Source organism: Cervus elaphus, chromosome 31 (assembly GCF_910594005.1).
Source record: "Cervus elaphus chromosome 31, mCerEla1.1, whole genome shotgun sequence".
NCBI lineage: Eukaryota > Metazoa > Chordata > Mammalia > Artiodactyla > Cervidae > Cervus > Cervus elaphus.
The window spans coordinates 11,230,834-11,247,369 of record NC_057845.1 but is presented as its reverse complement, the minus strand read 5'-3'; the positions used below and the strand labels follow the sequence as shown (position 1 = coordinate 11,247,369).

The 16,536-nt window shown below is 40.0% G+C and overlaps 1 protein-coding gene across 1 annotated transcript in view; it reads right to left on the bottom strand.

The window, feature by feature from the left end:
* Positions 1-592: 592 nt before the first annotated feature.
* Positions 593-16,536, bottom strand: part of ADAMTS5 (ADAM metallopeptidase with thrombospondin type 1 motif 5) — a 57,815-nt gene continuing 41,871 nt past the window's right edge. Inside the window, exons 8-9 of the mRNA XM_043892708.1 lie at positions 15,159-15,334; positions 593-7,647 (exon numbers count right to left, since the gene is read on the bottom strand). Of these exons, the coding sequence (XP_043748643.1) occupies positions 7,080-7,647; positions 15,159-15,334 (744 nt within the window). The 3' untranslated portion in view covers positions 593-7,079. The remainder of the gene's footprint in view (positions 7,648-15,158; positions 15,335-16,536) is intronic.

Genomic DNA, 16,536 nt, shown 5'->3' with positions numbered 1-16,536 from the left:
TAAGTGTTTTAAATTATTTCTTTCAACACTATATATCCTACCAAGAAGAAAATTTAAAGTACAATTCTGAAATACTATTTGATAAGAGAGAGAAATTCAGTGTTTGCAATGTACATTAACTAGTAATGATTTCAGTTTTAGAAGGAATTCATGTCCTTCAGAATCTTAATGCTATAAATTTGATACCAAAAAATAGCCTTTTGCTAGTGAATGTTAATGCCTTTTAAATTTCGATGCATGCATTATTATTTTGGCTGTTTAGTTTTATAGCTAGAATACATTTGTCTTTATAAAAATAAGGATGAAGTAGGTAGGTTATGTTGCTTGTGGTTCCAATTTAACATCAGAAGTTTGAAACTAGACAGATTTAGGGGCTGATGGTCTGGTAAGAAGAACTTGAAGCAAAAGTTCATTATAGTTTAAGACAGACAAACTATTAAAGGCCTGTGCCAAAGTGGATAAGAGATGGTAGAAATTATAGAGAACCTGGGGCTTCATTAAGACCTAACTTGATCCTATTGCTGTTATGAGAAAATTAAGAATAAATAGACAATAGTTTCTACCTCTAAAACATATTATATGCCATACATACTTTAACCTATTTTACAATTTACATTTATTATGCCCACTGAAACCACAAAACCAATGTTTAATTTTACAGTTTAAAGTCACACATAAGGAAATGTTTTACAAAATAGGATATTGTTCCTTAATGAAAAATATTACAGTAAAGGTCCCAAACATCTTATTTCAAGTGGTTTACCTGAATAACAGAGCAGTTGTGGAATGCAGGCTACAAAACACAGTAACTCTTTCAATAGCTGTTTCAGGTTTGAAATATGCCAAAGCTGAAGAGACATTTTAAACAAGACCCGTCTTAGTTTTCCAAGATTTTTTTTTTTTTTTTTTGGTTTTCCAACAGCATTGTATTTACTGAAAAATGCCATCACTTCTGGAAAATTGAGAGTAGAAAGCAGCGTACATTTTACGGCTTGTATACAGTATGTAAATCTTCAATATTTTACTCTGCCTTGAAAGCATCTTTCAAGACTTAAAAATATCAGTTCTATACCTATTTAGGTTTATTACCTGACTTGACTCACAGACACTAATATAGAAATCAAATATCCGTGGCCACTGCCTATATCAAATCCAACATATTCTTGCAATCTGTTTAGTTATCTGCAGTCTATTTACAAAGCGCATGCATGATTTCCTCTTATGAATGATCTTATTAAAATGTAAGCAGTATTTGTCAACTCCTATATTTACGTTATGCTGGAGTGTGTAATGCAAAAATACCATCCAGGGACAATATAAATTTCTTAATCCAAAGTCTAGTTTCACAAAGTCACACAGTATGATACTGTATCTTAGATACACTCAGCATGGGGTGAAATGTTTCTAATATGTTGTGAATTGTTACAGAAAAGATGGAGATAGAATAGCCAAGTGTACAGACATAAAATACTGCAAAACTTGAAGTCCAGCCAAATATACACAAAATTCCTTTGTGTATAAGCAACTTGAGACAAGTTTGTTTGAAAGGAACGCTGATGGCTTAGTACATGATAGAATGTGACTCATCTAAAACTGGGCTATGGCGACCTGATGCTTTTCAAGTTTGGATGTCACCTTAAATATACTCAATGTACATGGAGCTTCTGTCACTAAACCCTGCCAATCTGAATGACCATTAGGTACAATTTCCCAAACCTTGATTATCAAGTTGTGTCCAGCTTTGACAAAAAGACTTAAAGAGCTCTTTCTTGCAAACCAAGAAATCATGTAGAATAAAATAGTAACTCAGAAATACTGCATTTGGCAGCTGGGTCACTGAAAATGCTAGCACCTTGATAAAGATTGCAATTGTTCATTAGACTGTGCCAAAGGAAAAGTTAAAAAAAAAATGCCCTGTTTTATTTGTAAATCACAGTTGTCCTCACAGTGTTAGACTTGGATCATTCTGCTGCAGCAGTGGCTTATAGGAAGATGTGTGAGGTGTGTGTTCAGTCTTGTCCGACTCACTGGGGACCCCATGGACTGTAGCCCACTAGGTTGCTTTGCCCATGGGATTTTCCAGGCAAGAATACTGGAGTGGGTTGCCATTTTCCTACTCCAGGGGATCTTCCCTACCCAAGGATCAAACCCGCAATAGGATGATGGGCCATTATTTATTTCCTTCACTTGACCTATGGCAGGGCACATGGACCAGTTGGTGGAGATGTAAGATACGGACCACAGACAGCAAACTTGAGAGAACATTAAGAGAGTGCAAGCTAATGAATATATATATATATATATATATATATATATATATTTTAGTCCTATTCCATTTTAAAACCAACACTTTCTAACAACACTTTCCTTTATCTTTTCTACAAAATCTGCATTGATAACTATGATATCATGGCAACAGGATAGCCAGATGGAATACTTTTCTGATCTGAACACTATGTATGTTTGCATTTTCTGAATCACTGATGCATAGGTTGGTGTTTCAATATGTTCTCATACATTAATTAAATAAGACATTCAGTATACAGTATAGACTGATATGTTTTAAGAGCTGTAACTTGATAAGTCATTTCTGTAGTTCATGCTAGTGAAAGTGAAACTCGCTCAGTCGTGTCTGACTCTTTGCGACTCCATGGACTATTCAGTCTATGGAATTCTCCAGTCCAGAATACTGCAGTGGGTAGCCTTTCCCTTCTCCAGGGGATCTTCCCATCCTTGGAATCAAAGCCAGATATCTGGCATTGCAGGCAGATTCTTTAGCAGCTGAGCTACAAAGGAAGCCCCGTAGTTCACGTGAACAGGAAGCTATTAGAAAGATTGTATTTTTCAGTGGGCTAGTTGATCTACCCACTTGGTTGGTCTACCTGTTCGATAACCTAAAACTACAGGTTGTTGGCAAATAAGAAAAATAATAAAGAAAACCTACAAGTTCCCTTTCTGTGTGTCTATATGATAGATCACCTTGACCCTGAACTTAAATGGCCATTTCTGTTCTCAAGGTCATTCATGTAGAATAAAACAGTAACTCAGAAGTTACTCTGTAGCTTTGAAATGTTAAAAAAAATATAATGTGTTTTTATGACTTCAAGTTTGACTATTAACAGATTAATAATAGTCACTCATCATGCAGATAAGATTTCATACTCAGCCACAAGCTATTAGCAAAATCCAGCAATTGTTAAGTTCAGTCTTATTTCACAGTGAACTCTAAGTTATAGCACAAGCCCTGAACTTCTTTGGATCTGGCTGCTGTTGTCTCCCAGACCATTAAAATGACCTTGTTAATAAAGAAGGAGCCAAGGGGAGAAACATCAGAACCAAAGATTGATCTGGTCAACTGTGTGTCCAAAGGTGTTTTGCCTTACTGTGACCAAATCGTGAAATTATAGTCTGGGGCAAGCTGGTGTGATCATAGGTGTCCCTGCTTGTCCCAAATCCTATTATCCCTCCAAAAGATTAACTTGTAATAATAAAACATCATATCAATGGACATCCCAAACTTGCAGAAACAGTTATGACTACAAATATCTGAATCATTTAAGTCCGATTTGTTTACTCTCATTTACAAATTTCTAAAGATGCTGAGAGGAAATGCTATTAATGTTAAGAAGGGTTTCTAAAGCAGCAGAAGACATTATTTTGCTTTATTATCATTGATATCATTTGGAGGTTGTGATATATCAACAGCTCCTTGTCCAAGTTCGTCAGTGAAAGTGTATGGACCTGACTCTGAATTGTCTTAGCTTCTACTGGAAGCTTCCAGGCTACCTAGATACTCTAGTTTTAAACTTAGACCTTAGTTCCTTGAATAAATGTGTTTCTTAGCTGAGGTTTGGGAAGATTAGGAACCCAAAGACCTGTTAACTTAACTACAAGTGATGAATATTACTAGCCACGGAAGATTAACTTTAAAATGTCCTTAGTAAGGAAAGGGACAGTATCAGAATAAGAATACATGAGGAATATACACATATACACCTGTTTCACACAGAAAGCTTTCAGTAAAAAAAAAATACAAAAGCGACCAGTGCCATATATTATGTAAATTCACAAAGTGTACTTTATACACAAACATGAAGCATAAATTAAAAAGTAGGACAACAGCAGAACATCTTAAATATAGAAGAATTTGCACATATTTTCGTTAAATAAGAATAAATAATTTTATCACACAAATTCACATACCAGTTGCAAAAACAATAAATTACTTTTTTTTTTTCAGTGCTGCAACTTTTTTTTGTCTGTGATTAATCCCTTCATTCTTAATGTGCTAAAACTGTTTCCACAGGAAGGCAGAGGACATTGAATTGGTTGAATAAATTAAAACAATGTCCTTAAACCTCTAAACAACAAGGTAGGGCTTCATTTGACACTTTCTGTTCTAGAAGAAATAAATGTTGTATTGCTCTGGGCTCCCTTTTATCTACTGAAACAATCTGGAGTGTTTAGTTTTGTGAGTGCCATTAGATTCTTACTAACCTGAGCTTTTTCAGACAGACTCTTTTAAAGTCTTTTCTTTTTAGGAAGTGGCTTCTAGCATCCTGAATTTTACACTCTTAATTCAAGATGCAGCTATGGAAAAAGAAAAGGCATAACACAACCTGAAACTGAACTAAATTACTTTGCATATATTGAGGATTTTCCCTTTGCTTATCATTCTCTGTGTCTACTAAACACTCCATTTCTCTAAATTTCAGTTTCCAGTCTATATATTTTCTCAGGAGTTTAGACATACATTCCTTAGTCAATCTACTGACACCCGCACAAGGGGAAAGAAAAAAAAAACTAAAAAAGCCCCTTAGATAGAAGCATGGAATAGTGGTTTATTTATTTATTTTAAACTCTCTAGGATTGCTCCTACGAGAAGTGTAAAACTTCGGTATTTGGGGAAAAAGGGAATCATTGGTAAATCATATTTTAAAATCTATGAATACATATGGAGAAGTAGAATAGGAGACAATCACGTTTGCTCTTCAATTATTTTTTAATGTTACTGCCAATACAACCACAAAAGATTAAAAAATTGCCATAGCTGAGTTACTTGATTCAAGTTATTTTGAATATTGGAAAAAGTAAAGCTGGTCTGTCAATTCTCTCGGCATAGTCAAATGATCAGTGTTATTTTTACTTTTTTCTACTGACGTGAACAGCTTTGCTCTCAGTGCCTCATATCTGGTACCTTCATCAAATGGAGGTTACCAGTCTTGTAAAGGCCTCCATTCTCTAACTGGCATTTGATTAAGAAAAAGGACCATGTCTAAAGCAAAGTCAGCCTACGAAAACCCAAAGAATGATGAACACTTTTGATTTCTTGAGCAAATACTTAAAACACAGAGATATCCATTCCCTTGGTCTATTGAAATGAATGTGCTATAGCAAGATCAATTACATATTTCTTTTATATTAAAAATATGTTATGACAAAAATAAACTCTCATGAGCTTAAGGAAACTCAAATAGTAGTTCCCTAATATCCTTATAAGCAAATCTCTAATAATAGGGCACATTTGGTAGGATTATTAGAAAATTTCATAAAAGCAAATTGTTTGTGCTATTTCACAAAGAAAAACCAAATAAAATGTAATATTTTGGTTTTTCTGAACCATGGCATAGAGGGATGTGGTTTATTGCCTATGAAGTTTCTATGCAGATGACTGGAAAAATTTTCCATGCCTAACTATTCCAACTCACAATCTACCTAAACAGGCTATGGAAATAAGAGCAAACTTTGCAAAGGCCATCACATTTCATCACTCACTGGTACAACCAAATGCTTTCTAACTGGGAACAATCTTAACAGTATCAGTATACTTGGATTAAAAAAAAATATGCAAAGAATTATTGCCTATGGTGTGGAAACAGTCTTGTTAATAGTAACCTTTTTTTTTTTTTGCACTAGCCACATTAACGATAACCACTTCTACATGCGGCTGACTACCAAGTCAACAAGTCCAAAACATGGTAGGTTAAGAAGCCTTGAACAAAGCAAAGAAACGAGCGAAAACAAAAGGCGCTATAAAGGCTTGCTGGTAAGAGGTATACCAGTGTTGAATGTGATTGAAAACTTCGCTGTGTGTTCTCTATGGATACGACACATTGTGAGATATCAGATAGGAGCCACAGAGAGAGAAAGCAGCTGTGAAAATCTAACTTGAAAATACGGTGAAGCAGGTATTTTTGTTTGTTTGTTTTTACTTTTAAATTTTAACAGGAGGTAATTAATTTTCAGACCTTTGAATACTGATGCACACACAAACACTTCTTCTCCCTCCTCATGATACATTAATTTGTCTGGCTGCCTGAAAAAATACAGGCAGTTAGTGATTTAAATAAACAGACCCCTGCGTATATTTAAATGACTAGATACACTGAGACCCTTTTTTCTTTTCAGAATGTCTCAGAAGATGCTTGCTGTCAAAATGGTTTTTGACAAAAATTATATCTCCCGTAGTCTGAACGTATAACTAACTCTTTTTAAAACAGCAGCAAGTTCTTAATTTCCAGTAAAACATCCACAGCTCTTTCTGGAAACTGGAAAGAGTGGAAATAGCTGCAGACCTCCTTTGGTCAAATACTTTTTTTATATAGAAATATATATATATATATATATTTTAATAGAACCAAGTGATATAAAGTGACATACCAAGGAAGCATGTATTTACAAACAATAAAAATAAGCTGCTGTGTAAATAATATGCATGAAAATGATTATGATGCCTTTGAAGACATTCTATAAGAGGTAGGTGACGAGGGAGAGACTGCTCTGCCATCTTCGAATGTTCCCTGTTTCTACATTCATCCGTGTTTCTGCAATCTCGTCGGCCCAGGGGATGTTCAAGAACTCGCAAGTGTTTCCACGTCCCAAGGTCACCACTGTCCCACGAAGCAGTGCACACCTTCATTTTGGTCGCTGAGGGCAGATTCTGCCCATAATCGGACTCCCCGTGGGTGATGACGCTGCAGGGTGTGACTTTCTGTGCTTTCGGGGGACCCTGCGTCCCCCGCGCCTGCATCCGAGAGCCGTCCTTTCAGCCGACCCGGCAGGAGGCCGTAACCACAGGGCTAACACTTCTTCAGCAGACACTGCTTGAACGCGGAAGGCCTCTGGGAGAGGGGGCAGCCCTTCGCCAGCTTCCGATTCCCGTCCTGGCACTGCACCGTCCTGGTGTGCCAGCCCGTGTCACAGGTTCGCGAACAGGCAAGCCAGGGGCCCGTCACCCACTGCAGCTGCGGGCTGGGCGAGCCCACGCTATTGCTGCCCTGGCTGGGGACAGAGTTTGCTTTTGGAGCGGACTTCTTGGGAACGAAGAAGCTGTAGCGGACATCGAGGGCCTTGGTGGGGTCTGTGGCAAGAATCTGCACGATGAGGATTTCCTTGGTGGCCGAGTAGCCCATCCCGTGCAAGAAGTCGTCCCTGTGGCTCCAGCCGCTGTAGTTCATGACGGTCCCGTTGATGTCGATGATGGTTTCCGAAGTGGAGATCATGTACTTGCCGTTGATCAGGTACTCACCGTTTTTCTTCTTCAGGGCTAAGTAGGCAGTGAACCTGGTCTGGTCTTTGGCTTTGAACTGGCGGACTTTTATGTGAGTCGCCCCTTCGGGGATCCTCACGACGTCAGTGTAACCCTTACTGGAAGCAGGGATGTCCAGCAGGGGAGAGAGAACGAACGGGAAGAGGGGGGAGGAAGGAAAAAAAAATATAAGTAAAACGCTTAACAAATAGATAAGGTAAATAGACATTTTCTAAAAGTGTGGAAGACCCGGCTTTGATCCCTGGGTGGGTATCAAAGGGAATGGAGAGAAGGGAATGGCTACGCGCTCCAGTATTCTTGCCTGGAGAATTCCATGGACAGAGAGAGTCCATGGGGTCACAAAGAGTCGGACACTGACTGAATGATTAGCACTGGCACATCACCTTATCTTAGTGCAGTTTTAAGGTATTAAAATTAAAAAATTTCAATTTATTAAAGCTTAAAATTGGTTTCAAACATTGGTTTTCTTATAGCAAAATATATTTTATAGTTAGACTATCAAACTGCATACATTTCTTTAAACAACAGATTTTTATTTACTTTTAAAATTTTCTCTTATTATTTTTGGCCACACCATGAGTCATGAGGGATCTTAGTTCCCTGGCCAGAGATTGAACCTGTGCCTTCTGCAGTCTTAACCACTGAACCGAGAAGGGATGTCCTGCACACATCTTTATTATGATGTTCAAAATTTATAAAGCTACTCTATGTTCTTTCTGGCACAAAATGGGATACACATAAACAGAAACCAACAAAAATCTACCCTCAATTAATCTCACAGAAATCTTTCAATTAACGTTCCTCAAACTTGTTTGCACATTAAGATCACATGGGGATTTTGGAAAAAGTTCAAAGCCTGTAAATCTGAATCCAGGGCAGTTAAATCCTCATCTTTCAGGATGGGTCAGAGGCAGCAGTACTTTTGGAGTTTCTCCCACTGTTCCAATGCTCAGACTAGTTGAGAAACCATGGGCTTAATTATTTGTTAGACTAGAGACAGGGTGGAGGCTCTGATTCTGTTTCTACCTAACACTCTGGATTTGCTGGGGCAGGAAAGAAAATAAAACATAAAATTCTGTAACTGGGTAACCACAGCTTACTGGTATCAAAAGGCGAAAAAAAAAAAAAAGAAACATTAATGCCTTAGCAAATTTCCCAGAATTATTAGGGTCTGCAAAACTTTATGGTGGACTGACTCAGGCTTTTATGATGAGCAATAAATGAGATAAATTTCTAATGATCCATCTTCTGCTCAGGAAAGTGGGCAAAGGTAAAAGTATCTCTGATACCCATAAGTTTGCAGAAAAGGCTAGGATGAAAGTTAGCTGAGCACTAAGGCATTACACCAGTGCAGAGGAGGCATCTCTTGCCAAAATCTTTGTCTAAGTAATTATATTAATGTCTCCATATGTTTTAGCTTCCTAGCTATTTAAATATATACAAATACTCTGCTTGTGCAGTTTGACTAATGTGTGTGAAATTTACTTATTTACTTTCAAATTCTTACTCAAGTTTAGAGGATATGGGGCAACTGATCCATATATGGAAAATCCAAGTGTGTTTCCCACTCAAGTATTTCCTCTGAGTTGGAGAGAAGGCTTATTCCCAGGGAAGGCCCCTTTGTACTGGGCATCTGATCTCCAATGATGGCCAGGCAGGTGGCAGAACTTCTTACTGTCTTGAAGAGAGAAGATGCAATGCTGACGATATGGCTTACCTATTCAATGTGATTTATTAACTTTACTTATGTAGTACATTTTGGATTAGATTCTGTCACAGGATTTTTTTTTAAGTGTCTAATATTAAGAGATGAGATGTTTCTACTATGGCTTCAAACTAAGCCAGGAGAAAAATATTCCATCTTACCTAAAAAGCCTTTCACCTTGAAGAGGGTGAAAGAGAAGAGTGAAAAAGCTGGCTTAAAACTCAACATTCAAAAAATGAAGATCATGGCATCTGGTCTCATAATTTCATGGCAAATAGAAGGGGAAAAAGTGGAAACAGTGACAGAATTTATTTGGGGGGGCGCCAAAATCACTGTCGACAATGACTGCACCCATGAAATTAAAAGATGCCTGCTCCTTGGAAGAAAAGCTACGACAAACTTAGAGAGTGTATTAAAAAACAGAGACATCACTTTGCTGACAAAGGTCCATCTAGTTGAAGCTATGGTTTTTCCAGTAGTCACGTATGGATGTGAGAGTTGGACCATAGAGAAGGCTGAGCACCAAAGAATTGATGCTTTTAAACTGCAGTGCTGGAGAAGACTCTTGAGTCCCTTGGACTGAAAGGAGATCTAACCAGTCAATCTGAAAGGAAATCAACCCTGAATATTCACTGGAAGGACTGATGGTGAAGCTGAAGCTCCAGTACTTTGGCCGCCTGATAAGAAGAGCTGACTCATTGGAAAAGACTCTGATGCTGAGAAAGATTGAAGGCAAAAGGAGAAGGGGGCGGCAGAGGATGAGATGGTTAGAATCACCAACTCAGTGGGCATGAATCTGAGCAGACTCTGGGAGATAACGAAGGAAAGGTGAGCCTGGTGTGCTGCAGTCCATGGGGTCGCAAAGAGTTGGACATGACTTAGTGACCGAACAATGACAACGACAAAACCGTACATTACCATGTGTAAAATAGACAGTCAATGGGAATTTTCTGTCTGACTCAGGGACCTCCAGCTGGGGCTCTGTGGCTACCTAGATGGCTGGGATGGTGAGGGAGGGTTAAGAGGGAGGGGACATATGTCTGCTTGTGGCTGATTCATGTTGATGTTTGGCAGAAACCAACATAATACTATTAAGCAAGTATCCTTCAATTAAAAATAAATACATTTTTAAAAAGGGAAAGCAGAAAAATTCAACGTGTAAATGAATTACACCGCTAAATCTAAACAAAACTCAAATATGTGTTTGGGAAAAAAAAGCGCCTATCAGGGAAGATGTATTAAAGTAATTTGCCAAGTTCACTAGAGTTAACCAGTGGCAGTGCTAGGACATTTGACTCCTAGTTTCTGCTCCTTTTACCACGTCCCTGTGCATGGAAACTTTAGCTCAATCAGCTGAACTTGCTAACAGTTAAATGAAAATATGTTCTGGTGATGCTCAGAGTTTAAGTGATACCAAACAGAGTGTCAAGAAAGTAAAGAATGTTGGTTGAGAGAATCAGACAGCACAGGCTTTTTAAAATCCTTTTTCTTGGAGTCTGACTCATACTCATGAGAATCACTGGGAGCTCAGCCCTGGGCAGGTCTCCAGACTGAGGCGCTCAAGGCACTGGGCAGTATGAAGATTCCTGTGCTGATTTCTTGATGCTTCAGTAAAATAGGATTTCCTTTTACTCCTTATTTGTTTTCTTTCACCCTGTTTGGTATCATTTAAACTCTGGGCATTAACCGGTTTCTTTGGTCGCCATGAATGAATGCAGCTGTTTTCATGGATGTATGAAGTATGAAGTGTGGATGGCAGGGCAAGGAGTCTCCTTTTTTCTTTATACATATATCCCCTCTTTTTTGGATTTCCTTCCCATTTAGGACATGGAAGCAACCTAAATGTCCAGAGGAATGGATCAAGAAGATGTGGTACATATATATATATGAAGGAATATTACTCAGCCATATAAAGGGACAAAATTGTGCCATCTGCAGAGACATGGGTGGACCTAGTGAGTCTCATACAGAATGGAGTCAGAAAGAGAAAAACAAATATTATATTAACACATGTATGTGGAATCTAGAAAAATGGTACAGATGAACCTATTTGCAAAGGGAATCTTCTTGTGTCCAGGGCTTTCTCCATAGTACTAAGAACAGCACCTGCCATGAAGGAATATGTGCATTCTTACATACTACACATGCTGTCATGGAAGTGACATTCTAGCAAGAGTGGAGGAGTTAGACCCCCAAACAGGATATGCGATGATATCTGTTGATAAGAGCTGTGAAGAAGAGAGGAGAGTAAGAAGACAGTGGAACAAGGAGGAAGGGGGAGAGACCCTCCAATTCATTTAAGAAAGTCACTGCCTGGGGGCGATGGGGGTTACATTTAGCAGACATTTAAAGGAATTCTAGAGGAAGCATTGGTTATATTCATTGTCAAAAACTGTTCCAGGCAGAGGAAACAGTGCCCATGGTCCTGCTTGCCATGTCTGAAGAGCGTTGGGAAGTTGGGAAGTCCAGGATGTTAGAGCAGAACAAGAGAAGAGGCCAGGGAAGAAGAGACTTGGAGCAGGGCAGGGACCAAAGCTTTTGGCATCACCCAGGTTACAAAACAGCCTTGTGCACTGACTCTAAGTGAGATGGCAGCCACTGAAGGGTTGAGCCCAGGAATGCCACCAGCTGACTCAGGTAATGCAGGGATGACTCTCTCTGCTCTGTGAGGAAGAGACCGTGAAGAACCACGGGCTGGGGAGCCACCCATGGGAAGACGGCTGGACTGATACAGCCCAAGAGGATGACCATGGGATGGTGGTGTTTGTCCTCCTGCTGGCGAGGGGCAACCAGATTCTGGGACACACCCTGGAAGTAGGACTGATTTGCAGATGAATGGATGTGAGTTGTGACAGAAAATGAGGTGTGAAAGACAGCTCAAGGTTTTAGCCCCAGGCAGTAGAAGGACTGAATTACCCTTTAGGGACATGAAGAAAATTGAGAGAGGAGTGAACTAAAATTAGGATCATGCTCCTGAAGAGTTTTGAACTTAGTGAAATATTTTAATATGCATAATCTCATTTGATTCTCACAGAAACACTTATTTGCAAGATAATTACTATTATTTCCATTCTACTTTCAAGGATGTTAATAGGAAAGAAGTTGAGTGATTCTTCAAGACCACGTGGCTAGGGAATTACTAAATCAGAGTTGGACTGCAAATATTCCAGCTCCAAGATCAATGTTCCTTTTTATCAATCAACTATGTCAAGATAATTTATTCAGGATACTCAAACAGGTCATTTGCATCACATACTCTAATCTTGATCAAATCAATTTGCAAGGGTTTATGGTGCATCATTCTTGTTGCTATCATGAGTGCTTTCATCTTTTTGTGTGACAGCAAATACGTGTTTATTTGCTGTAAATACATAAAAAACCTAAAAGCTAAATCTAGCATTGTAAGAGTCTTATAAGTTGATGTAGGAAAAATACATAGCATATAATACATAAGCTATTTTTTAAAAACTAATTTTATTTCTCTTTTGGTTCTGAATTTTTTCCCTTCCTTCTTTTTCTGTCTCTTCTTTTTTTCCTTTTTAACAAATAGCTTGTGCATCCTATTTTTATGACCTAAACTATAGCCTCTACTTTGGCATTCCTCATGTAAAACTGTCATGTAAAACTGCCTAAATCTTAAACTTTCGGAGTCCCAAATCCCTCATTTATGAAGCAAAACATTAGACTGGATCATTTCTAAGGTGCCTGCATCTTTGAAATATACTGAAATGCAGAATATAATTGGACTTGCAGCCTTTTTGACTTAGATGGTTCAACACCATTAGATGAATAATTATTATATCACTAGTAAACAAGATTTGAAATGACTATTTTAATACAGAATTAGTTCTCCAGCCATATATTTTTTTATCATATCAAAGATCACTTCTAGTTTTTTACATTACCATGGCATGTGATTTGTTTTAAGAAATGCTTCTTGTGGACTTGGCTTGTATATTCCTCTCCAGTTACAGAGAACACAGCACAAACCTCAGGAATACAGATGCGCCTGACTGATGTGTGTGTGTGAGTGTGTGTGCATGCTCAGTCATGTCTGATTCTTTGTGACTTCATGGACTGTAACCCACCATGGAACTGTAGCCCTCCTCTGTCCATGGAATTTTTCAGGCAAGAATACTGGAGTGCGTTGCCATTTCCTGCTCCAGGGGATCTTCCCGACCCGGGGATCAAACCCGTGTCTCTGGCATCCCCTGCACTGGCAGGCAGATTCTTTACCACTGTGCCACCTGGGAAGTCCCATCTGACCAATACCACACAGCGCAAGGGTAGTCTGGTGAAGAGGAAAAACAATTCTGCGTTTCTGCAGACTCTTTAGCTGACTCAGTCATCCTAGCTGAGAGTATAATATTTCATGCCAGAAACTGGTTACTTTCTAAACTTACATTTTTAAAGCAAGAGTGTAATCAAGGACCATGAGAGGGAGCAGGAAACAGATATTATGCTTCATAGAGTAGATAGAAACCAGGGTAGTGCACGCAAAAACAGGCTTGCCCTCAACACCACTGCAGATCACTTACATTTTGGTTTGAGAAATGTTTTCTCAAGAAAAATATAGCCCAAAGAGAATTTATTTGTTTAAAAAAATGTAGTTAAGATGGAAACCAGTCATCTCTTCCTAAATTGTGTTTCAGGAATAACAGATCTGCAAGGTATGGCTCAAGTGGAATGTCACAGATTTTTCCTTTGCCTTTTTCACACTCTACAAAACCTGAAGCCACGGCCATTGTGATTCCATCTGCTTCGAAAGGTGCCACGAGTTTCCAGTCGGCATCCAGGGTCATTTCATGTCCTTGCCTTCCCTTCTCATATTCATAAAGCATTAAGTAGGGGGGCCTGGCTAAAGCTCTTTCTGGGACGGGCCTGGGACCCGGGACGCTTTGCTGCAGTGCTGCAATGCTTGCACCTGGACCCACCTCTCCTCCAGCAACAAAACTCAGAGAAACTGTGTGGGCCTAAAAATCACTGCATGTGTGATCGACTGTGTGTCGCTGGGGCAAATTCTGGGCCCAAGAAACACGAAGAGATCAAAAAACCCAACCACCACTTTTGAAGAGCATGGAGCCAAAAACAGGGTTCTGTGCCTGCCGCCCTTCATTCCACACCACCAGAAAGTGAGAGTGTCAGTCGCTCAGCTGCGTCCAACTCTTTGCAACTCTATGGATTGTAGCCCACCAGGCTCCTCTGTCCATGGAATTCTCCAGGCAAGAATACTGGAGTGGGTAACCATTCCTGCTTCTCCAGGGCATCTTCCAGACCCAGTGATAGAACCTGTAGTCTCCCGAATTGCAGGCAGATTCTTTAACATCTGAGTCATACCACCAGAAGGGTGGGAAAAATACCTAGGTCCCCCTCTGGCCAGCCCATGGACACACTCCTACCCTCACCCCATATAAAGAATGAGCTCCTCCTGCCCAGGGGAGTGAGCAAACAAGGGAACCTGTTGCTTGTTTTTTGCTCCCCCTTGCATCAGCAGGGGCCCCAGTAAAGCCTTGCCTGAATTTCTTGTCTGCCCCCTAGTCAATTTCTATTGCTTGGAGGAGGCCAAGAACCCTGGTGAGTAACATGCCCACAGATAGCTTAGGATGTAACGAGTCCTCCTTTATCAATTTTGCAAGAGTCTAAAGCCACCTGAACTGACTCATTTGAAAAGACTTTGATGCTGGGAAAGATTGAAGGCGGGAGAAGGGGATGACAGAGGATGAGGTGGTTGGATGGCATCACCGACTCAGCGGACATGAGTTTGAGTAGACTCCGGGAGCTGGTGATGGACAGGGAGGCCTGGCGTGCTGCAGTCCATGGGGTCACAAAGAGTTGGACATGACTGAGCGGCTGAACTGAAAGTCTTGTTCAGGTCAGTTAAGGGCAATGGTTCTCTCACATTACCTTTTTTTATTGAAGGTTCCAACCACCTTTGTGCAGCTGGAGTTGTCTCCTCCACAGACGCCACACTTGTCATACTGTAGCTTCGAGCCAATGATGCCATCACAGCCTGTCCGCACGCACTTCCCCCGGACACACACAGAATTGCTGTAAGGCCTACATTCCGTCCCGTCGGTCACCTGGATAACGAGAGACACCTTAGCGATGGGAAATACTGGCTCTGCATACGTGGTTTCTTTGATAAAATCAAGTTTTAATTTGGGACTTTTAAGTTTGATTGGAATAGATTTTATATCAGAAACTAAACAACCAAAAAAAAGAAAAAAGAAAAACCAAACAACCCCCCCCCCCCAACCCCAAACCATAGTTTCCAGGAGTACTGAGTAGAAAATCTTTGACATATTGGCAGGAAGAAGAACTGGGATAAATCAGGGTTGTGCCCTTTCTTTCTTCTTTCTCTCTTGAGTCTAATTCTAAATGTGTTAGGAGAACCAAGGTCCTCATCTCGATTTCTGTGTCTGAGATAAGTCCCCGTGGTATAGTCTTGTCTTTTTATTGATAGACTGTTTCACCCAGGATGTGGGACTGTTTGTCGCTTGTGTGGGGAGAGGGAGAGCAGGATTTGAGCAGGCTCAAGTATGTGGACATCCTTTTTGGTTGCATACTTGTTATTACTGTCATAACACTGAAAATCTACATGGACACACACAGCCTTGTCACGGCTGGAAAGCATTCCCTATTGTGTGGAATGGTGAGATGCTGAGATAGAGATGTGTGCATGCATGCTCAACTGCTTGTCATGTCCGACTCTTTGCAAACCCATGGACCATGGCCCAGCAGGCTCCTCTGTCCATGGGATGGTCCTGGCAAGAATACTGGAGTGGGTTGCCATGCCCTCCTCCAGGAATTAAACGCGAGTCTCCTGTGTCTCCTGCATTGCACGTGGATTCTTCACCACGGAGCCACTAAGGAAGCCCCAAATAGAGACAAATTTGTATAAAAAAAGAAGTCTGGGCAAGTCTGAGAAACGTACTTACTGGAAGAGATTGCATATTTTTGAAACAAGAATTAGCATATATTGAATAAGGTAGTTATAAAATAGTATGCATATGATCTCTTACTGGTTTGTGCATGTAAGTGCAAGTAACACACACAGTCATATGAATAAATGTACATATTTTGTATTTGTGTATACACAAAACCTCTCATCATATACGTCTGTGAGTATATGAATATGTGGACGTGTTAATTGGGGTGTGGTGGCTTCCCTGGTGGCTCAGAGGTTAAACGTGGGCGACCTGCGTTCAATCCCTGGGTCAGGAAGATCCCCTGGAGAAGGAAATGGCAACCCACTCCAGTATTCTTGCCTGGAGAATCCCAT